The following is a 24,645-nucleotide window of genomic DNA, read 5'->3' as shown; positions in this document are numbered from 1 at the left end:
ACACTATATGCAAACACATATATAAATATGTGAAATGTACTACATGTATAATAACTATGTACATATTTATATTTATAGCTATGACTATATGTGTATTTCTGCTTATAGTGGGAAATAAGTAAATGGTTATACAAATTATGATGTATCAGTATTATAATTATTACTATTCTATTAAAATAAATTGGACAAATATGTTTTGAGCTGGAGAATGTTCATGAAGGAAAAACAATGCACAATTCTACATATGTGTACGAATATATTTTTGTATATTTCTATAAGCGAGAAAAACAATGGCAAGGGATACATGCCAAATTGATAGCATTGTCTCCTTGAGGTAGAAGAGAAAAATAAAGGTGAAAGATTACTAACTGTTTTCTTTATACACTTTCGTGTTCTCTGGCTTGAGCAAAGTAAAATCCAGTAATTTAGAAAATATTTATCTATGGGAAGGTATAGTAAATGCTAACTAAAGCTGAAATGGAAGTTTTTAAAAATTTATTTTCTAGATTTTCTTTAATGTGCTTATATTATTTTTATTTTATTTTAAGTTCCGGGATATATGTGCAGGATGTGCAGGTTTGTTACATAGGTAATCGTGTGCCATGGTGATTTGCTGCATCTATCAACCCATTATCTAGGTATTAAACCCAGCATGCATTAGCTATTTTTCCTGATGCTCTCCCTCCTCCTGCCACCCAAACAGGCCCCAGTGTGTGTTGTTCCCCTCCTGTGTCTATATTGTTTAAATAATGAAATCAACAACATCACCAAATTTAAAGGACAGCAATAATTTTAGTTGCTTAAAATATGAGAACTCAAATTGCATTGTATTCAATCTTTACAGATAAGCATATTTTACATAGACTTTGGTGACGATGTAACATATAAATGGGTAAAATTAATTAAAAGGATAACCTTGCAATATTAGCCAGAAAATTTCCCCTCCCAAAAAAAGAGACATGTGGAGCTGCTTTCCAATACAGTTGGACTTTTTATTTAAAAACTACAGTTTATTAAAGCAGTATATGTAATAAGTAGCACAATGGGAAACAGTGAATTATATAAATATAATTGAATTTATAGAGAATTTAGTGTAAAATAACATAAGTTCAAAAATTGAATTATTTAATAAACGGTCTTGGAAAAATGGATTAGGCATTGGGGAAAAAACCCTGGACCTCAATTTTATCAACAACATACTCCAGATAAATCAACAATTTAAACGAACAACAATTAAATGCATCAACAATTTAAATGAAATAATAAAATGACAGCAAACAACAAGCAAATAAACAAAACAGAATAGCAGACATATCTAAATAATGAAACAACAATAAATACAATAGGTGAAAAATCTTTGGTTCTAAGGTACCTTTCTAAGAATATCAAAAATAATAACAACTATGAGGGATATATGTCAATTTGATTATATATAAAAATTGAAACCTTATCCAAAATAAAGTGAATAAATTGAAAACCAGCATATATGTTATATGTATATCTATCTACATATGTTTATACACACAGTTTTATATATATATGTATATATATGTGGTATATGTGTGTGTGTGTGTGGGGGGGGTGATTAGTATTCCAGTACAGGGCCAGATAACCAAATCAGATACAATGGCCAAATAGCCAAAGAACATAAACACAATTAGCAAAGAAGAAATGCAAATATATTTAATCTCACAGTTACAAAAATGCTAGTAAATAGAACAATAAATTTTTTCCTCTTCATATTCTCAAAGATAGAACAACAATCCAAAAATCCTTATTAAATTTGGAGTTGTTGCAGAAATAGAGAAATGTACTTAGAATGTAAATTGGTACAACATTTCTGGAGCACATGCTGCCAAATTGTGTATCAAAAATTTAAATGTGCATGCTCTTTGAACAGGAACTCCAGTCTAGAAATGTATACTGAGGAAATAATCTGGCAAAGTATGTATGAATATGGTCACTTCAGTGTTGTTTATATTAGCAAAGTACTGAAGCAATCTAAACATCTCTGGCTAAAGTAATATTTTTAAAAATGTCATACACATATGATAGAAATCTGTGCAGCAATTGTCCAGAATGAGGCAGAGCTGTGTCTATTAACATGGAAAGGTATGGAAAGGTATGTATGAAATCCATTTTAGTTATGACCAAGTTTATGAAATAGCATATTGAATATAAACTTAATCTCAACTGAATTAATGTTCCTTTTATTCTTTTCATAACTAAAAGCGTTAAATTTTGTTATGGTTGGAAGGGTATCCTCACAATAGAAAACAACATGGTGCTAAGTAGGACCAAGTTATGTTGTCTTAGTCCCTTTGTGCTGCTATAACAAAATACCTGAGACTGGGTAATTTACAGTGAACAGAAGTTCCTCGCTATTTTGGAGGATAGGAAGCCCTAGATAAATGCACCAGCAGGTTCAGTATCTGGAGATGGCCTTGCTTCCAGCTTCCAAAAGGGCACCTTGCTGCTGTATCCTCTGGAGGGGGCAAACGCTGTGTCTTCACATAACAGAAGGTGGGAAAGCAAAAGGGATGAATGCTGTGTCCTCACACCACAAGGAAGTGGAAGAGAATGAAGCCACTTCCTCAAGCTATTTTTCATAAGAGTCCTAATCCCATTCATAAGGGATCATGGCTTAATCACTTCTTTTTTTTTTTGTTTTGAGACAGAATTTTGCTCTTGTTGCCCAGGCTGGAGTGCAATGGTGCGATCTGGGCTCACTGCAACCTCTGCCTCCTGTGTTTAAATGATTCTCCTGCCTCAGCTTCCCGAGTAGCTGGGACTACAGGCGTCCGCCACCACCCCCAGCTAATTTTGTATTTTTAGTAGAGACGGGGTTTCTCCATGTTGGTCAGGCTGGTCTTGAACTCCTGAGTAATTTTGTATTTGAGACGGGGTTTCTCCATGTTGGTCAGGCTGGTCTCGAACTCCCGATCTCAGCTGATCCGCCCACCTCAGCCTCCCAAAGTGCTGGGATTATAGGAGTGAGCCACCACACCTGGCCGGCTTAATCACTTCTTAAAGGCCTCTTAATACTATGACACTGGGAATTAAGTTTCAACATATGAATCTGGGGGCACACTCAAACCATAGCACACCTCTTGGTGTTAGCAACGGAAAAATCATTTAACTTCTGAATCTTACCTATGTCAGTTGCTCGGGCTGGCAGAGGCCTCCGCCATTGGGTGACAAATTTGTATGCATCCAGCCTGATTTCAATGATATTGTTTAACAAAGCCAAAAGAGGGGCTAGAGGAAAAGCCGCAACAAAGATGGTGGTAAAACCAAATTGCAAAACTGCAAAAGAAGAGCATTAGGAAATTAATAATATAAACTTCCTTTGTGACAAATTAGTTGCTTTTTATAAATTGCCTTTAATGCTTTCAACATCCCTACAAAGTAGATATGTTTACCTCATTTTACAGTTAGGACATCTTTATTTCGTATATGTTAACTAAACTTGCTAAAGGGTAGATAGCTAGAAAATGTTGAAACCTGTATTCGAATTAAGTTCTGAATGTACTGAAAGTCTATGGGCTTTCCACCTCTATATAATGCAGCATGAAGGAGGGAGAAAAAGAAGAAGAAATAGAGGGAAGATGGGGACAAAGCAGAGGAGGAGGAGAAGGAGGAGGAAGAAGAAGAAAGAAGGAGAAGAAGGAAAAAGAAGAAGAGAAAGAAAAGGAGGAAGAAGAACGAGGAGGAGTTAAGATTCAGAAGTTAAGATTCAGACTGAGTCTGTGCAAAGGTTTATTGTGAAAAATAATTATTGCTTTATGTTAGTAGAATGGTAGGTTTCTTAACATAGAAACTGGTTCAGCTGACCGGGCGTGGTGGCTCACGCCTGCAATCCCAGCACTGTGGGAGGCCGAGGTGAGCAAATCACCTGAGGTCAGGAGTTTGAGAACAGCCTGGCCAACATGGCAAAACTCCATCTCTACTAAAAAATGCAAAAATTAGCTGGGCGTGGTGGTGTGCACCTGTAATCTCAGCTACTCAGGAGGCTGAGGCAGGAGAATTGCTTGAACCCAGGAGGTGGAGGTTGCAATGAGCCGAGATCGTGCCACTGCACTCCAGCCTGGTTGACAGAACAAGACTCTGTCTCAAAAGAAAAAAAAAAAAAGAAAGAAAAGAAACTGGTTCAGCATTATTTTGTTTGCTTAAAATATTTGCTCATAAAATAGGTGTCCCACTGTGAGAAAAACTTTTGGTCAATGCATGGCTCTCAGAGAATAAAACATGTGAATCTGCCAAGAGTAAATATCTCTAGCTCCTTGAGATGAAGGTGTAGATGTGTTTTAGAATGCTTGGGGTTGGAAAGGAAAGAGATAATTTTCTCTGTTGAACCAAAGCTTGTGTAAAGTAGAAAAATAGTATCAAGAAGGCCAAATAGTCCTGCGGATTTCTTTTCCTTACCCATTTCTAAGTACTCATCCATCAGTCCGTGAAGGTTCATGGGCTGTAGATTCCAATCATTTTCCCACTGAGGTATGGAAGCATCATGGATTCCCCGCTTGATTTTATGTCGTGACCACCAGTTCTGGATCAACCTACATCACAAAGCAGACCAAGGGCTTTTGAGCTCTGATTCAAGCATCCAGTTAACAATTTATAGTGAACTACGAAGTGAGTTAAACCAATTCCAGCTCCTCGGAACTGGAGGTATTTGGTTTTACCTTTTATAAAAGTTAAAAAAAAAAAAAAAAAAGTTTAAAAAATGTTTTGACAGCTTAAAATATAAAGAATTTTTTAAAAATCTTTTGAAAAATGTTAGCACAGAAGAGTAGGCCCCAGTCTTCCAGAACTCTCCTAGGTCCTATAAATATGTCCATATTTATCTAGGAATTCATGCCCTGTACACCAAAATCGTCCTTGACATTGATTAAACAAATATTCATTTCTATGATTCCTTCCCCCTCCCCACCTATAGAAATACTTAAACTTCTATGTTGCCTGCTGTGATTAGGTCTCACTCTTTCATTGCTCATAACCTAAAATCTTCTGAGCTATACTCTCTGAACAGGAAAAAAAATCACGTTTCACATAAACCAGTTGACCCTTGGGTAGGATTTCAAAAGATCTAAGTTCTAGTTCCCACCCTGCAATGCATTAGCCATGTGATTTTTGGCAAGTCACTTCACCTCTCTGAGTTTAGAAACATGAGGAGTCTAAGTGTTAGTGATTATTACATTCTGCTATTGTGGTGAACAGTAATTACTAGGCAATAAGTCTGTGTCCATGAGTCCATTTTTCACACCTGGGAAGGAAGTAACAATACTGTTTCCTTAGCCCAAGTACAATCTTGGAATTATGTGACTCAGAAATATCCTGGTATGCGCATATTGTGGCCTTCTGGGTAACGAATTATTTAAGAGTTCAATGAAAATTACCTCCAGGATGGGGTGATTTTTACAGGACTTGGTGAACAGTACCCAACTCTCAATTTTAATCATGGAACCTAAGTGGCAGTTGGAGGAGCAACCACAGAACAAACATCAGGCAGTGGAGGTTGCCTCAAGAGCCTCCGGAAGGTGAAAAAGGGCTGGAGGAGAGAGTTGCGGCAGATTTGCTTGTTTCTATTATATTTACTTTGGTTCTGTTTAAAGTTTTGCTTGAAGAAAGACAATTGTGGTTTACAAGAGTTTTGCTTTAATGGCTCGACTACTCCTGCTCACTTTTCTTTAACAAAGCCTTTGCCTAGGTATCGGGAAGGGTAGGATGTGCCATGGTACCCTTAGGATTTGATATATGTGATTCAGACTGATCCCTAGGGCAAGGCTATAATGAAAATGTTCTGTCTAAAGTGCATGGCAAGTGTAGCAGTCCATGAGTAGTGACAATAAAAAGAAACAACTTTTTTATACTGCAATGACCCCTACATCATCTTGTTGATACTTAAGGACTACTCACAGCATGTTACATTCTGTGCTAAGCACTTGACACCTAATTTCCTGTTTCTTTCAAACAATGACACCTAATTTCCTGTTTCTTTCCTAAACCCTGTTTTAAAGAAGTGCCCCAAGAATAGGAAGGAATACCACAAATGAACTGGGCTCCCCAATCCTCCATCCTCTATTCTCTCTTTGTTTAGGAGAGATTTGCTTAAATTTGTTTTGAATATTAAGTCTGTATAAAACTCTCTTCACAAAAAGGTTCTGTCATTTATGATGAAGGTTTAAAAAGCATTGGGTCATCTCAATCTTCATAAATATGCTATATTTTATAAATGGACTAAAAAAGCCTTAGAGTTGTCAAGGAAATATAAAACAAATTTAGCAAGGAAGAGAGAAGGAATTTAAACCAGGTCTGGGTAATTCCACAGCCTATGCTCTAAGGCTGCCTGTAAATTAACACAATATGTTATAGCAGACTGCAGGGTTAATATCACTTCTACAACCCCCAGGTCTTTGTTCAGGAATGTTCTGATAAAATGTGTACCGCCAAAAGAAAAAAAAAAGAATATAAGTTGATATATAACTCCAAGCTACTTATATCACCAAACAACTAACCAGTTCTTCCCCAACAGTCAGGAAATTATTCAAATAGTCATGTTTTTAGTTGATTAGACTCAAAGTCTCAATATTACGTTGTTTTAAATACCCAGTGTTTTGTCATATTTTAAAGGAAAGCGTATTTTAATATATGTGAAAGTGAGCATTCAGCACCTCTGTAAGCATTGCACAGGCAGCTAAAATGTCTCAAATAATGAAAATAAAGTGCTATTGTTTTGACGTTAGTACAATCAGTCCTGTTCTAACATTTTTTTTCTTCGTTGTAACAAAGAGTACAAAGCTTCTCATCTAGGATTTGATCTTTGCTTTATTCTTTTGGGAGGAATGAAGGCTGTCTTTATTAAACAACGAACTTGGTCTGTTGGTAGTGAAAGAAACATCCCAGAAAATTATTTTTACATTCAAGAACCTGTAATGTCATTCATGTTTTCAAACTAGTAACAAGTGTCTTAATGCATTAAACAAGTTAGAATCTACTCTACATTCATTATTCTGTTTAACCCTTACAGCTGTTCTTGGGGTAGATCTATTGTTGATACATTCTTAGTGAAAACAGGCTCTGAAACAGGAATTGAGCCATCACCTGTGTGATTACCAAGCCCAAATTCTTAAGCACTACTCACACTACCTCTAGTTTTCTTCTTTGTAACTAGACATAAGGCAAGTTTGAAAATAATGTGCTCACGGGTATCCCAGTTCCATGAAGTTGTTCCATATTTGCTTCAAAAACATGATGACACCCATTTGGAGGCAGAGGTCTATCAAACAGCCACTAGGATGACACTGAAATAGAACATAAGAGCAATAATGATATTGATCTTCTTCCCAGTAGGCTCAGACATGCCCAGCTTTAAATTGTACAGCAAAGTTTAAAGCTGGGTCACACCACCTCATGCATTAAGAAAACAAAAACAAGAAAGAAACAGCATGTATGAGGGCACTTGGTAAGGGAATTCTTCAGTAATTATAATGAAATATCGATCAAAATTATAATAGCACTAACAACAAATCTAACTTTTAGTGAGCACTTACTATCTGCCAGGCTCTGTGTTAGGCACGATCGCATTTAATGAATGCTATGGAATATTACATACCCATTAACAATCAGCTAATAGAAAATAGTTAATTGTATGGCATAATGTTTATAATATATTGTTTTTAATAACCTTTTTATTTCAGAATAAGTTTAGATGTATAGATAACTTGCAAAGATAGTACAGAGTTCTCATACACTTCTTATCCAGTTCTAGCTGTTGCTCTGTACATTACCATGGTATATTTGACAAAGCTAAGAAAATTATATTAGTACATTACAATTAGCTAAATGCAAAGCTCTCTTTGGATTCCACCAGTTTTCCTCTCTCTGCTCCAGGATCTAAGCCCACATACCTGATTGCATTTATTTTTCCTATCTCCCTAGTCTCCTCTGGTCTGAATAGCTTCTCAGTTTTTAATAACTTTCAATGTTTTGAGGATTGTTGGATGTGTATCCTGTGGAATGTCTCACAATCTAAGTTTGTCTCATGGTTTTCTTACGCTTAGACCAGGGTTATGTGTTTTAGAGAGACCAGTCACAAAGGTGAAGTGCTATTTTCCTCACATCGTATGAGGGATACATGGAAGCACATGACATCACTGGTGGTGTTAATTGGTTAATATAGTGTTTTCCAATTTTTTTCCACTGGAAAGTTTCTCATTTTTCTCCTTTTCGGTTCTATTTTTTAGAAGGGAGCCACTATGTCTAGCCCATTCTCAAGATGGTGGGGAGGTGTTGAACTCTACCTCCTGGAGAGGAAGTATCTACATATATTATAATGTATTTTTAAGTGATAAATGCAACACCATAAAAATAATTCATCAATATGATCCTATTCTTTCCTCTGTGCTTTTCTGCTTTTTTAGATTTTCAGTAAGTTAGTTTTAGAGACCCACACAAACAAAAACGTGATTTCAATGAAAATCACAACCAATGTGTTTTACTTGAAAACACTGCAGTATTTGGGTGGGAGGGCGTGGGTCTGTTTCTTTAGAAATGGGTACATGTCCTGCTCATAAGGAAGACAGTCTTCTCTATCACTTTGATCCACAGTTTCTATTTCTATCAAATTGGTACTAGTGGAACTTCAAAGAGAACAAATAATTAAGACACTAAGAGCCTGCTTTTCCTGTTCCAGCCCAGTAATTTAAGACTCCCTAATCTGAGCCTGAGAGAGGATTTGCAAATGGTCATGCTTAATGCCTGAAGAGGTCTAAATTCGCCCATTGAAGCAAACCTCTTTTTTCAGGATGAATTTAGGATTTCCTGAACTCTCCCAAATATATCGATAAATGGGTTCACTGGAATGACTGAGGCAGAATAATTATTAAGCTACAGGGGCAAATCACAGATCACAGCTGCAAGCGGAAGCTCTTCCTTTTTGTAGAGACTCAGAGGCAAGCTGACTTGCCCAAGGCCATGCAGTGTTGACTAGTGCTGTGGAAATGAAAGTTGTCCCCCGTACCCTAATCCACTGCTCTTTTATAATACACTAAGGATGAATTCCATTTACCAATGTGTTTGCTGCCTTAAAGTGTGGGTTTAACACAAACATATTATTTTGCGGGATGGGAAAAAGAAGATGATCATATACGATCATGTGATTGGTTTGCTACCTACAAAGGATAGGCCAAAGTGGGGTGGCTGGAAGACAGGCCATTTACACTTTTGTTGAAATTAAGCCTTGATGACTTTATGATTTATAAGGAAGAGAAGGGGGTCCAACAGTTTTTATGGGTTTGTCCATTCACATAGTGATGGCCTTGCACTAAAGCCAGTCTATCAAAACTTTAAATTTCATTTGGTAGAAAGAGCCCATACTTAGAATGTACAAAGGGGCATGAGTGAGTGTGCAGAAGACATAAGCATTCATTCCAATTGCACCACTCAAGATCATATGACCTTGGACAAGCCAAACTAGATGCTGTCATGTATTTTTCTCTTACTCCTTGTCAGAACCCGCGTTGGTAGTTGTTGGTATCTTCACTCTGTAGATAATAAAGCTAAGTGGCAGAAAGAACTACCAGACTCCAATACCCAGGTTCCTTCACTTACTTTAGTATGCTTACTCTAAATCCAACACAGACGTGTGAGCCAGCAATCAGACAGCAATTTCTCAGCAAAATAAGTTTTCATTATGTCTTTGATTATACCTACACGCCATTCCAATCGTGGCTGGAAAGCACAGTGCTCACAGCACAGACTCTGAAGCTACACTGAAAAGATTTAAATCATAACTTCATCAGTGTGTATGTTTGTACAATTGTAGGAAAATCACATTTGCAGTTGCAGGCACTGCACATCTGTGACTTTGTTTCCTGATCTATGAAATGGATATAACGATAGAACTTGAGGATTAAATGCATTAATATACAGAGAGCACTTAGAAACAATTGCTGGAGTACATTAGCATATAGTAAGCCCTCAATAAATCTTAGCTATTATTAAAAACTTTTTAATATTGATTTCACATAAAATATTAATGTGAGATATGATATAGTTGTAGTAGAAGATTCACAAGTCTAGGTTAGCCAGTTCACAAATATCCTAAAACGAACTGTAACACTTTTTAAATTTTGTAATAATGGCTATCATTAATTATAACTATTATTTTACATGCACAATCTAATTTAATACACCAATCATCAGTATGAACTGGGATAGCTATTGCTTATTTTTTCTGTTGTTTAGGGACAGAGTGTTGATCTCTCACCCAAGCTGGAGTGCAGTGGTATGATCACAGCTCACTGCATCCTCGAACTCCTGGGCTCAAGGGATCTTCCCACCTCAGCGTCCTGAGTAGCTGGGACTAGAAGCGCATGCCACCACACCCAGCTACTTTTTAAATTTTTAAAATAAAGACAGGGTCTCACCATTTTGCCCAGGCTGGTCTCGAACTTTTGGCCTCAAGCAATCCTCCTGCCTTGGCCTCCTGAAGTGTTGGGACTACAGGTGTGAGCCACAGGGCCAGGCAAGATAGCCATTCTTATCACCAATTTACAAAAGAAGAAACTGAGGTTTATAGATATTAAATCACACATCTGGGTGGGCAGCATTAGAATATAGACTGTCAGTCTCCAAAGATAAAATATTCATCATGTTTTATTGTTATACCCTGTTCTTCAAGGCTATGAACAGAAAACTAAAATGTTCAAGAAAAATATGAAAAATATTATCCATCTCATTCATAATTACAGAAATTAAAATCACTGGCTATTAGAATGGAAAAAGTGAAAATTCTACCATTGGCTAAATACTGAAGAAGCAGGCTCATACAGTCTAGGTAGGGGTGGCATTTGGAGGCCCATTTCTTAGTCGCAGTGAAAATATACAATATACTTATCCTGTAACCCAGTAATACTACTCCTGGGCAGTTTTTCCATATTTACAACAAACATATTGTAAATCAATAAAGAAATATGAGTCTTAGGGCAGGTACTTTTATATAATTACATGTTGGTGTTTCCAGTATGATGTCTTTTGGACTAAAAGGAAACCTAACATATTTAAAAGTTTGAAAATGTACCCAATAAATAATAATAATTTCCAATAAAAAAAGGAAAATTACTGGAGCTAAATTCCTGGGGTCTGTAAATACAAGAAATTAAGGTGATTAAAAAAGTAAAGAGAGCTGAGGTGAGAATCTTGGGGTTTAACTTTTCAGTTCACCCTCTTTTTTGAAAAGATGTGGTTGCTTCCTTTCTGAACAATGTGTCTTCAATATCCATAGACTTCCCTGAACTTCTCCTTTCTTCAGTTCCCTTCCTCCCACAGGAACTGGCTCAAATCCGTGCCCATTCCTGCACCCACACTCCCAAAGTTACTTACTTCCTCCAGTCTCCACCGGTCAAAAAGTTTATTGTATTTTCCTGGGTGGCCTACGAATCTGTAAAAAGACATTTTAGTTCATTAGCATTTAAGTGGGGATCACTGAAGAACATCTACTAAGGCATCACGACGAGTGCATGTGTGGGTAGACATAAATGTTCACTGGTGCAATCTGTCCCCAGTTGACTTCTGCTATGTTAAACATCAAAGTATCTGACTTACAAAGGAAAAAGTGATGCGTGAATTAATGGGTCAAGAAAGTACCGACAAACCAACTGGATGATGTTTCCGACCCTCATATAGAGTCTTAATGTTTTGTTGACCTAGTTAATGACTATTACAATAATGTATTGCATTGTTTGGTCCAAAATGTTTCTATCTTCAGTAAGTTTCCACGGCACTGGATGGAGTACTAAGCATATGGCAAAGCAGAATCATTAGTTTACTATGTTGCTTTTTTCGTATTTTGCATTAAAGGTGGAAAAATGTTAAGATGATAGGAGTTTCCACGTTAAGGAATTATAACCCAAGGTTGCACAAAAATTCTTTTCTTCTTTAACAAAACTGTTACTGATGATGAAACAGGCACAATTCAACTAAAATGCAGCAAATAGGATTTATTTTTTTGTGCCAACTTTAACTGCTGGTGGCTGTCAGAAATCATTTGAGTGAGAACAGTAATTGTCAATTAAACTATTGACTACGTTTTTGACTCTGTGAAGATTATGTACAAAAAGTTGACTTACCTTCCCAAAAAGAATGCGATATAGAAGATGGAACTGTTTAAATTGACAAACTGGAAGAGGAACATCTTCAGGGCAAAGCTGTTTTCCCACTCAGATTCTGTTCGAGGATATTCTAAAAGGAACACAGGGTACATTGACATAGATGAGGTAAATGTCAAGACTCTGAACATGGAGTCAGAAACCCCAAGTTCGAGTTTTTTTAAAAAAATTATTTATTTATTTATTTATTTATTTTTGGAGATGGAGTCTCAGTCTGTTGCCCAGGCTGGAGTACAGTGGTGCAATCTTGACTCACTGCAACCTATGCCTCCTGGGTTCAAGCAATTCTTCTGGCTCAGCCTCCAAAGTAGCTGAGATTATAGGTGCCCGCCACCATGCCCGGCTAATTTTTTGTGTTTTTAGTAGAAGTGGGGGGTTTCACCATGTTGGCCAGGGTGGTCTCGAACTCCTGACCTCAGGCGATCTGCCCACCTTGGACCCTCAAAGTGCTAGGATTACAGGCGTGAGCCACCACACCTGGCCAAGGTTTTTAGTTCTATGAGGCACTTAGTTTTGCTGATTTCTAGCATCTGTATCTGTAAAATGTGAATAATATCTACTGTTCACACTTGATGAAAGGACTTCATAAGATAATCTTTGGACTTTCCCCACAGCTACAAAAGTATGTTATTAATACATGAAGATTTTCAGGAGTCTCTCTGCTATCATTATTTAGCAGAAACCATACATAATGGATCAATCATTCACTCAAACTGTCTATACTCAATATAAGGGTCTAAACTGTCCACAGAGTTCTTTGAAGAATGAGTATTTTGTGTACAGACAGAAGTGGAATGGTAAAGAGAAAAGAGGGCTATATCAGTCAGGAGAACTGAGCTCTTATCGCAGCCTTACACCTGAGTGGCAGGTAATCTCAGGCAGGTCTCTTCACGTTTTTTTGCAGTCAGTTTTGTCATCTGTAGAATAAGGGATTTAGACAAGATGATTTATAAAAATCCTGTCAACTCTAACATCTTATGGTTTTATAATGATTAAAAGAAAAAAATAAGGACAGCATGTACTGCAACCTTAGCTCCTATCTAGTACTCAAATGAGTGATAGAAAACAGACATGTCTCATCTAACACATATTGTAACGTAGTTGAAGAATTCAGTAAAGATAGAATATAGGATCTCCTTTAAGGAAAACATAGGCTAAACGTATGCACGAGCCCGATCACATGGAAGGAGGAAGAAAGAGGTCCTGAGGAACTCCAAGTTCAAAGGTGGTAGGTGCCAAAAGTAGGAAGGGTCCATGGGCCACCCCGAAAGGTGACTGGCAAGTGTGCCTCAGTAATAACAGTCAGTCAGAACCTGTCCCCACAGGTTTTGACATGTCATGCTTTCACTGTTGTTTCTCTCTAGTTTATAAATTTAGTTTATTAACACAAAACTTATTTAGAAAAGAGGATGTAGATTTTTAGGTAATTTTTATTCTGTAGAGTATTTTTGGTTCTTCATTTCTAATTTTATTTCAGCATTGTCCACAAATGTGTCCTGCCTGATTTCTGGTTTTAGGCAAAAAGTTGCAATGTCATTTGTGGCTAAATTGTGTGGATAAGTTTTGTCAATGTATCAAGTGCATGAAAATGATATTTGTTTTCCTGTTGGGCATATGGTTTGTGTTTTGTGTGTGTGTGTGTATACATATAGACATGTATTATATATGTATAATATATACATTATATATATTATATACTCTCTCTCTATATATATTCTTTCTTTCTTGAGATGGAGTCTCACTCTGTTGACCAGACTGGAGTACAATGGCATAATCTCGGCTTGCTACAACCTCTGCCTCCCAGGTTCAAGTGATTCTTCTGCCTCAGCCTCCTGAGTAGCTGGGATGACAGGCATGTGTCACCACGCTGGCTAATTTTTGTACTTTTTGGTAGAGACGGGGTTTCAACATGTTGGCCAGGCTGGTCTCGAACTCCTGACCGCAGGTGATCTGCCCACCTCAACCTCCCAAAGTGCTGAGATTACAGGAGTGAGTCACCGCATCCGGTCTGGTTTGTACATATTTTTAAAGAATGTCAGATATGATAGTCAAACACTGTGTATCTTTTTTTTTTTCAGATGGAGTCTCACTCTGTTGCCCAGGCTGGATTGTAGCATGGTGATCTTGGCTCACTGCAACCTCCACCTTCCAGGTTCAAGTGATTCTCCTACTTCAGCCTCCCGAGGAGCTGGGATTACAGGCGCCCGATACCACGCTTGGCTAACTTTTTTTGGTGGGGAGGTATTTTCAGTAGAGACAGGGTTTCACCATATTGGCCAGGCTGGTTTTGAACTCCTGACCTCAAATGATCCTCCTGCCTCGGCCACCCAAAGTGCTGGGATCACAGGCGTGAGCCACCATGCCTGGCTTAAATACTGTATATCTTTACTTATGTTTTGACTATGGATTTTTCAGTTCTTTTCTATCATTTTTTTTGCTATCTATATTTTAAAGCTTGTTAAAAATGCATAGAGATCATGATTATTATACTGACATGTTAGTTCATTTACTAGTATGAAGTATTCCTCTTTCCCTCTAGTTTCCCTAATATTAACCTGGTGACATTTGATTTTATTGTTACTATTTTCTTGATCTATGCTCTTACTCTGCGAGTGTCAGTCATTTTTCAGCTTTTTAAATGTAGTTGTGTTTCTTTTCATTATCATCTAGCTGGATTTTATTTTTTGAAGTTCAATCTGTGTCCCAGTTTTCAAATGGCAATTATTCTTATAGATAATTGAAAGATGGATGGATAGATAGATCTGGAGATAAATACAAACATACTTTTTAAAATTTGTTTAACGATTTGTTTTATCTTTTCTTCTCTATTTGTTATATTGATCATATTCTCACTATTTTATTTTTAATGTATAAATATTACCTTATATAGAAACAAGTATTTTAGTTTTTCCTTCAAAGAAGCTACAAGAACAATAAAATAAACAGAAATAAAGTAAAATGAAGGAATAAAAATCGACAATAAAATGTTTTAAAATCTTCAATAAAATAGATAGAATGATTCTTGAACATGTAATATTGACTAACATTTATGAAGTCCAGTTTTAAGAAAAGAGAGAAGAGTCCACCACCCCAAATAAAAGACGTATAAACACTGCACTGAAGAGATTAACATTACTAAACATCCTATCAATAATTTTTCAGTGGACAAAACACTTATATATAATAAACAACTACCTACACAAATAGGACTTTTGAAAAAATGGCTCAGAAATAAGTAGGTACTCTTCAAAAAACTAATTACCAGTGTATTAACTAAAAAAAAAAAAAAAAAAAGTAAACTTCTACCTCAGAATGACATAATGCCTGGATAGTCACATGGGTTGATTTCATGAAACTCTAATTAAATAACAAATTTGCCTTTTGTATATTTCAGAAAAATATAAAATAATTAAAGTAATTCAACTTGCTTGGTAAGACTAACGTAATATTGACTTAACACAGCATAGCATAACAAGGCCAATGCAAGGACACTATAACCCACTTTCATTTCTAAATTTACCACAAAATTCCTTACTCAACAATGTAATAGAAGAAAATAAAACTGTATCTCGACCAAGTCTAGTAGCATAAGACTAAATGCCTTCAAGGCCCAAAAACTTAACAATTAGGGGGAGAGAGTTTTGGTTTAATACAGTAAGGAGTGGTTAGGCCTGTAACAAACTAAAGAGTATGTAATTATCTAAATGCCTTATGAACTGGTTTTTATAAAACTGTGTGAGAATAAAAGCTACAAGTACACAAGAAAAGTGTTTGGATAGTTTGGATATCCTAAAATAGGATTTAGTAATAGACTTCAACCTCCCAAAATAAGACTTTCTCTGAAAGTTCATGTTTTCCTGATTAATGTCAAGTGACAATAATGTAGGAATCTATGTGGCCAACTAAAGTGACCCTTCTATGAGAAGCCAAACTGAAGATGTAAAGTGCTCCAAATTGTCCTGTGAGAAATGCCAGTGAAGACAAATAATACTTTAAAACATTGTCAGGAAAATTAAAGTTTTAAACTCTGTTTTTTACAATTCTTAATTATATAAGGAGAACCACATACCTCTAAATGTTATATTCAACCATTTATTTGTGGGCCATTCTTTATATATTTATGATTATTAATTTTTCATCCACTCTTCTGCCAAGTGTGTACTGGGCTGCTATTTCATACTGGAACAGACTTGATACTAGCTACACTTGATGCTATGGTATGGGGACTGAACCTATCTTCTTGTTATTTGTGAGATTTGCATAATTTCTGACACTAAAACCCCTCAAAGACAGGGCAAGTAAAAATCTACAAACTATTTTTACTTAAAATCTCATTGGAAATTCCTAGATAAAATATAGCAGATTTAGGCCTGGTGCAGTGGCTCATGCCTGTAATACCAGCACTTTGGGAGGCCAAGGTGGGTGGATCACCTGAGGTTGGCAGTTCGAGACCAGCCTGACCAACATGGAGACACCCCGTCTCTACTAAAAATACAAAATTAGCCAGGTGTGGTGGTGCGCACCTGTAATCCCAGCTACTCGGGAGGCTGAGACAAGAAAATTGCTTGAACCTGGGAGGTGCAGGTTGCGGTGAGCCGAGATTGCGCCATTGCCTTCCAGCCTGGGCAACAAGAGTGAAACTCTGTCTCAAAAGAAACAAAAAATAGCAGGTTTAATTCAACAGTTTATTAAAGGAATAATGCATCTTGATAGTCTAATGGTCTGTCTCCCTATCACGTTGTCTAAAATATTAGGTCCTCCACACATATTTCTTTTATGAATGAATGCATGCCAAACTTTGTACCTAAGGATTGAAAGAATCAGAAGTAAGTACATTCATTTCTTGGCTGTAAGAATTTTTTAGTCTTGTAAGGAAAGTAGATAGATAGATAGATAGATAGATAGATAGATAGATAGATAGATAGATAGATAGATAGATTAGATAGATAGATAATAGATCAGAATAATGTAATAGATGCAGTAATGAAAGGAATCACAAACAGCTAAAGGAACATTGTAGAGTGAAGGATCAAGAAGTCAACAAAGATTTCACAGAGGCAAGCTCTGATATCAGAAAAGGTTACTAAGATTTTACTGGGAGAAATCATTCTAAATGGTAGTAAGATTATATACCAAGTTGGAGACATGTTGAGTGCTACTCAGTTGCTTTACATATTCTGATGAAGATTACAATGTTCCCAGCAGAAAGGCATTTTGCTAGAAGTGGAGGATTGTTACACTGGTTGCAGTTAAACCTGCATCCACAATGAACCACTCCTCCAAGTATACATACCCTAGTGTAGTTGCCTCAACCTTGATTCTGACTTGCCTTCACCAAGAGGAGACTGGATATGCAAGTAAAATGCAAGCAGAAGCTGGATAAGCACTTGTTATAGGGGCTTGTCTTCCTGGAAGCCAGCTGACATTTAAGATGTCCTATTATACTGCTATAAGCAAGCTAGGCAGGTAGAGATACATAGAGGAGAAGAAGGCGGAAGACACCAGCTATTCCAATAATTCCATATGAGGAAACAGACGTGATTGAAGAGGCCCTCTTACACACCAGCCCCAGCAGACACCACATGGAGGAGAAAAATCACATAGCAGGGCCTAATCTAAATTGTAGGATCATTAAAAATAATAAGTTGTTGTCCTGAGCTACTAAGTTTGGAGTAAATGGCTATGTGGCAAGATAAAACTGAAACAATGGAAGTTACTGCAATGATGATAACTTTGAGGTTTAACCTAGGGTCTATGCTGCCAGGAAGAAAACATTTATTTTTCAACACCATTCCATTCACAAATATAGCACATTGTGGATCGTTTTGAATTGGCTTTTAACTCAGAGGAGGAATCAAATCCTGAACACTAAGGATATAGGTGCTATTTCTAGGATAACGTATTTCTGGCCAAAATATCTCTTACTTTTTACCTAATGAAGCTAGTTATGGATGAAAAGCTAGTTATGAGACGCAGTCACCCAGTAAGGTAATTAGTCCTTGCTTTTTACTGTTAATTTCTCTGTTCCTCGGAATTAATAGTGTGTATAGTAGAAGTTACTGTGTGTTATGACTATAACACTGTGAGGTACTTTTGACCTCTGTTTGACAAAGTCAAAACTCTTTTCATTAGTTGGCTTAATTTGTTCCTTCGAATCCCAATTTATCTTTAACATAGACAGTTCATTATTAAGAACAACTAACAGCCATCCTGATCTAATTCTCAACAACCACGAAACCAAAGTTCAAAAAAATCACTTTGAAGTAAATACTTTTAATTTTTTCCATGTTAAAAAACAAATGTAATAGAATTTAAGCTTTATCTTTTTTGCTTTGTGGTTTTTGAAAATATTTGGAAAAAATAAATCAAGAAACAGAAAGTTTAAAAAAATTATTTAAATAGCATATGACCTCTTCTGAGAAGTAAAACTTAATTTTTCATTTGTGTTTTGAAGCACAAATTAGCACAGCCAAAAAATTAAACAGAATATAATGTCAGGCACACACACACACACACACACACAACATAGATTCTATTATTTTAATCAAACTATCAATATTTTTATTCATTTAAACTAATATAGTCCATGATTAGTTAAATGACGAATCAACAGACATAAATCATCACTGGGTTATAGAGGAAAAAATCAAATATCAAGTGAAAACTTTGACATTTCTTGATACTTAGCACAAATAACTGTTCTGTTTCCTACTATTGATTATGATTTCCCCAAATCATTCTCCTTAGATTTGCTTCAATCCTGGGTAAAGGGTACTTTAAAAGCAAATGAATGTAAGGAACAGAGCTAGTGCTTTGTTACCCAGCTGAAGAAAATGCAGCTCAAAGGGTTGAAAGAACAATGAACTGTATCATTGCTATTTATTGAACCACCTGTCATGTGTCAGGCAGCCAACATACAATGGTGAAATAGGAACTATTATTATTGTCATTTTACCAGTGAGGAACCGAAGACCCAAAAAGTAAAGAAGAAGGAGAAGCAGAGGGAGGAGAAAGAGTGGGAAGAAGAGGAGACGGAGTGGAGAAGAAGAAGAGAGAACAGGGAGAGGAAAAAGCTTGCTGATGGTTACACAGTCATAATGGGGCAATCCAAATGTTCATTGCTATATCCAGCTCCAAAGCCTGCTGTTTTCCCCTTTCACAACATTGTTTCTCCAATGTTAGCTCCAGAGCACAGACACTATCTCCTTGTATATATATATATATAAAAGAATTTGAGAAACCAAGAGAATAAAATAATTGATTATTACTGTGCAACTACTGATAATGTAAGTTATGATGCAAAGATTTCAACTCATGCATTCTCACTGTAGAGCCGATGCTCTTAACAATTACATTATATTGCCTACTTAAGACACTGCATCTGTGAGGCTGGAAATGGATGACATAGAAAAAGGACATTCAGAGAACAGGAAATAACTCTAGAAAATGTAAAGCATCAGCCAATATAAAATATTCACGAGAATACCTGGAAGATAAGATTGAGGTTATGTTGAAGAAATCCCAACAAAAATCACAGAAAATGAAGAAAGAAAAAAATAACTATTGAATATGATAAGAAACATCTGAATGTAAAGAGTTTCAGAAAGATTTTTAAAAGAAGGAAATTATTTAACAAAGAATATACAAAAATTTCCTGGAAGTGAAGTTTCTGAGTTTTCAGATTATGGCAGCAGTGGAGGTTTGCCACTAGGATTTCCCCTCAGTAAGAACTTGCTGTTCAGGTGCAAGGAGTACAGTCACCTGACAGCCTCCAGCTGTTTCCAAGCCTCCAGCTGTTTCCACCCTCATCCTATGACTCAGCTTTTATGCTCAAGTCTTGCTCTTCCCAAGCAACGACCAACCAGTGACTCAGAATGACAGGGGTACTAGGTCTTGGCCAATTATACTCAATTATATCCAATGTTGGATTCCTCTAAATCTTTATTTGAAATATTTGTTCTAGAGCTCTCCATTGGATTGGTTAAAACCATCAGATCTGCATTGTTGTCTGAGGCTCTTCTTATCCAGTCCTGCTCCCTTCCTCAGGAGTTTTCCCCTAAGAAATTTCTTGCATTACTAACTCCATCTCAGTGTCTGCTTCCCAAAGGACACAGTGGATATCAATAATTGATGGGATGCACTAAGTATCCGGCATAACAGATGATAAAAAGTTTTCACCAAAGTACATCATTGTGAAATCTCAAAATGAGAAAAGATTCAAAATTATGCTAGAGTATAAACAAATAAAAAAAATCAAAACAGGTCCTGTGCAAAGGACTGCGAATAGGAATGGTAGCAGAGCTCTCAGTAACAATGCTGGAATCCAGAAGAAAATGAAGTTCCTTCAAGATTCAAAGGGGTCAGTATTTCTAAGATAGAATTTCATACCCAGGAACACTGGATATCAAGTTTGAGGCTAGAATAGAGACATTTTCAGATACACAAAGTTTTAAGAAGCTTACTTACAAATAGCAAAATAAGGAATTGAGCCAAGAAAGAATAAGACACAGGATTTAGTAAATAGTATCCAAATTACAGAAAAATGTAAAAGGAATTCCCAGAGTGCTTATGAAAGTTAAATCTAGATGCAGTTGGCTACAAGCCTAGAAAATAACCCATCTAGTCTGGAGGAGACAGCTTGAGAGGGTAACTCTAAGAAGAAAATCAAGTTTGTATAATACTTGATGTGTTTGAATATATTCAGAGAAAATTTAAGAGTCTTGGCAAAACCTTTGGGATAAATAAAGAAAAGTATGTTAAAAAAAAAGCAAAAAAAGGGGTCATTATTAGCTTAAAAAATACAGAAATGGCACAGAACACATACACAATTATAGAATATACCATGCTGTAGGTATGAAAATAGTTATAAAGACATAATGATGTGAAGACTAATGATTAATTTGGCTAAAAATGCTGATATATCCACCTTGGAAGGAGGAGAAATAACTGTATTTATCAGATAATGAAAGATGGAGTGTGGGGGGACAGGGCACTGCAGGGAACATTAAGACCTAAGTCTTAATAATTCATACTTTTATAATGGGAAGGCAATAGTTATCAAAAGATAAAATCCAATAATGGCCATAGAATGATATTACATGGAAACATGGTGGGAAATAACAAAAAAACAGATAAAAATATTAAAAAGTAGCCAGGCGCGGTGGCTCACGCCTGTAATCCCAGCATTTTGAGAGGCCGAGGCCGGTTGATCACAAGGTCAGGAGATCGAGACCATCCTGACTAACACGGTGAAACCCCGTCTCTACTAAAAGTACAAAAAATTAGCCGGGTGAGGTGGCGGGCACCTGTAGTCCCAGCTACTTGGGAGGCTGAGGCAGGAGAATGGCGTGAAGCCGGGAGGCGGAGCTTGCAGTGAGCCGAGATGGCGCCACTGCACTCCAGCCTGGGCGATAGAGCAAGACTCCATTTAAAAAAAAAAAAAAGAAAAAAAAAGAAAGGAAAAACAGTTAAAAAGTAGTTCCTTTGGCATAGAAACTAGGAATGGGTGATGTGGTAAAGGATTGGTTTTCATTGTAAATCTCTTAATACTGTTTTGGATTTTAAAATGTGTACATGTAGTATAACACTTTGATAAAAAATAAATATTGAGGAAAAACCCGAAGAACTGAAAAGTTGGAGAAGCAAGCACTCCTAAGTAGGAAGAAGTAGGTGTGCTGATTTCTAGTAAAAATATTTTGTAAGTACATGCATTGCCTCTCTCTTATTATTCAATATAGACCAACTTCCTGTACTACCTCTCTCCTTTTTATTGGTAAATACTTAAATAATTGCAGTTATTAAAATGCTACATTATATAAAGTAACTACAGATTGACACGCCCATATGTTATTTTCTGACTAAGGAGTGAAGAAAAATGGACTTACCTAAATTGGTGAGGAGGTAAGCAATTTTTTCATAAGCCTGAAATAAAGAGAATACATAGTGAACATTATTCTTCTCTTTTGGAAAAGGCTGGTATTTACACTATTTGAAAAAACATCTATAGTGTATGTTATACAGTGGTTATATTTTACATTAAACAGAGATGTATTGAAACTTAGCATGTAAGGCTTTATATATACATACATGAATGAAATTGATATACATGTGAATGTAAATATGAGCTAACATATATGTGTGTGTAGATACACTTGTAATCTGTAATAATGAATTTTTTCTGGTAGCTATCTTCATTTTCATTTTGTAAATCAAGAAATGAGAAAAAGTCCCTAAAAGTCATTCAGCTAATCAATGGCTGAGCTGAGATTTGAGCTCAAAATTATAGAGATTTTTGGCCAGGCAAGGTGGCTCACGCCTGTAATCCCAGCACTTTGGGAGGCCGAGGTGGGCGGATCATGAGGTCAGGCGATCGAGACCATCCTGGCGAACACTGTGAAACCCTGTCTCTACTAAAAATACAAAAAAAGTAGCCGGGCTTGGTGGCGGGCGCCTGTACTCCCAGCCACTCGGGAGGTTGAGGCAGGAGAATGGCGTGAACCTGGGAGGTGGAGCTTGCAGTGAGCTGAGATCGCGCCACTTCACTCCAGCCTGGGCAACAGGCGAGACTCTGTCTTTAAAAAAAAAAAAAAAAAAGTATAGTTTTTTTTACTACACTGGAAGGTGAAGTGGAAGTCTGAATTCTGTACTACTGATAAAGAAATTTCTAAACTATGACAAAAGACTGTATACATTTGTATTTGTAAGGAACAAATTTGTTTTTGTAGTTATTTAAAACAGACGCATGAGTCAAATCTGTTGAATCTGTAAGTCACAATAGATTTTTTTGATAATATTTTTCCTCTTCTGCCATCTTTTCCCTTCTGCTGTATACTCTGACCAATATTTACATAGACTCAAGGAAAGGGCATACATTTCACAATATTCCAAGTAAATATAGTTGGGAAAGTATTCGCTGTAGACAGAAGTACTTGTGGGTATATGTATGTGCATGTGACTATTACCTCATAACCACATAATTCCATAAAATATTGTTTAGATTATCATTTCCAATAACTTTGCCTATTGGCACGAAAAATTAAAAGTATGCATCTGGACATATTAAAAGTTGCTCACCTTCTCTGACAGTTCTTTCAGTAAAATGACTGTCATTACTCATCTTAGCTGTGATTTAAATCTGCCCCTTCCTAAGATTTAAAGTGTTATCTGGAGACAGAAAGATTACACTGAGTACAATACTCTCATTCTCCTCCTAGTGCAGGTTTTTTGTCTTTGTTTTTGTTTTAGCTATACACAAATTATAATTTTCAAATTTTAGGATAAGATTACTGTGAATTCATGAACAGCAAGTGATTCCTACTATAACGGGTTCTTTTTCACGTCCTATTAATTAAGTGAGATAAACATAGCAGGGTCTCCAAGGAGTAGGATAGACTCGATCGTCCAAAAAATAGTACTTGAGCACCCACTATGACTCTAGCACCGAGTTGAGTTCCTTTGTGGGGATTGAAAGTTAGTTCTAGTTAAATAATTGCCATTTGGCTTGTGCCAAACAGTGCTTTACATATATTATTATTCCTTAACAACAATTTTGTTACGTAGATCTCCATTCTACAGAATGATTCCCATTCTATAGAAGAAGAAACTAAGTCCTAGAATGTCAGGGACCTTAGCAGTGAGACAACTCTACTAAGCAAGTAGCAAAGTCAGGATTGACTATCTTGGTTGTCTAGCACCACCTACATCGTGCCTTGTCACATAAACGATTTCATTTTTAACTATTTATTTATTTTTGAGACAAAGTCTCACTCTAATGCCCAGGCTGGAGTGCAATGTCATGATCAGAGCTCACTGCATCCTCAACTTCCTGGGCGCAGGTGATCCTCCCACCACAGCTTCCAAAGTAGCTGTAACCACAGGTACACATCACCATGATGCCTGGCTCATTTTCTTTTTCTTTTTTTTTTTTTTTTTTTTTTTCCAGAGATGGCTTTTGGGCATGTTGCCCAGGCTGGTCTCGAATTCCTCATCCTCCCCAGCCTCCCAAAGTACTAGGATTACAGACATGAGCCACCACGCCCAGTCCTGTTTAAATTTTTGTCTTAATATCTAGCACATAGAGTCACTCTGCAAACTTAGGATGGAAATATCTGCAACTGATGCACTAGGGGGTTACAATAGCACTGGGAAGAAAGTTATAAATTACAAAAGATTCCATAATGCTTTTGGAAGACTTTCTGGGGTATTTGCAAACCTGCATCATCCAAGGCCCAAATGCTATGGCTGACTGGCAACATCACTGATGAGCTACAAAATCAGTTCAAGCAGAGTGAATTGTTAGATCTCAAACTACAGACTATAAAGTAAATAATGACTTAAATGTATCCAACTGTATGGTGTTTGGCAGCAATCACTTTGGCAGTACATACAAGCTGTGAGTGGTTGCATGTGTGTGTGATTGTGTAAAGTGGAATGAGTAAATGCTTGCTGGGGAATAGGATAAAGGGCTTCAGGGCCG

General features: G+C 36.7%; 1 protein-coding gene across 1 annotated transcript in view; it reads right to left on the bottom strand.

Annotated features, from left to right (window-relative positions):
* Window positions 1-24,645, bottom strand: part of ANO3 (anoctamin 3) — a 323,668-nt gene that overhangs the window by 16,997 nt on the left and 282,026 nt on the right. Inside the window, 6 exon segments of the mRNA XM_031653387.1 lie at window positions 3,154-3,306; window positions 4,426-4,559; window positions 7,207-7,304; window positions 11,386-11,443; window positions 12,132-12,243; window positions 22,055-22,091. Of these exon segments, the coding sequence (XP_031509247.1) occupies window positions 3,154-3,306; window positions 4,426-4,559; window positions 7,207-7,304; window positions 11,386-11,443; window positions 12,132-12,243; window positions 22,055-22,091 (592 nt within the window).

This window comes from Papio anubis, chromosome 12 (genome assembly GCF_008728515.1).
Source record: "Papio anubis isolate 15944 chromosome 12, Panubis1.0, whole genome shotgun sequence".
Classification (NCBI taxonomy): Eukaryota; Metazoa; Chordata; class Mammalia; order Primates; family Cercopithecidae; genus Papio; species Papio anubis.
This window is presented reverse-complemented; position numbering and strand designations above follow the sequence as displayed.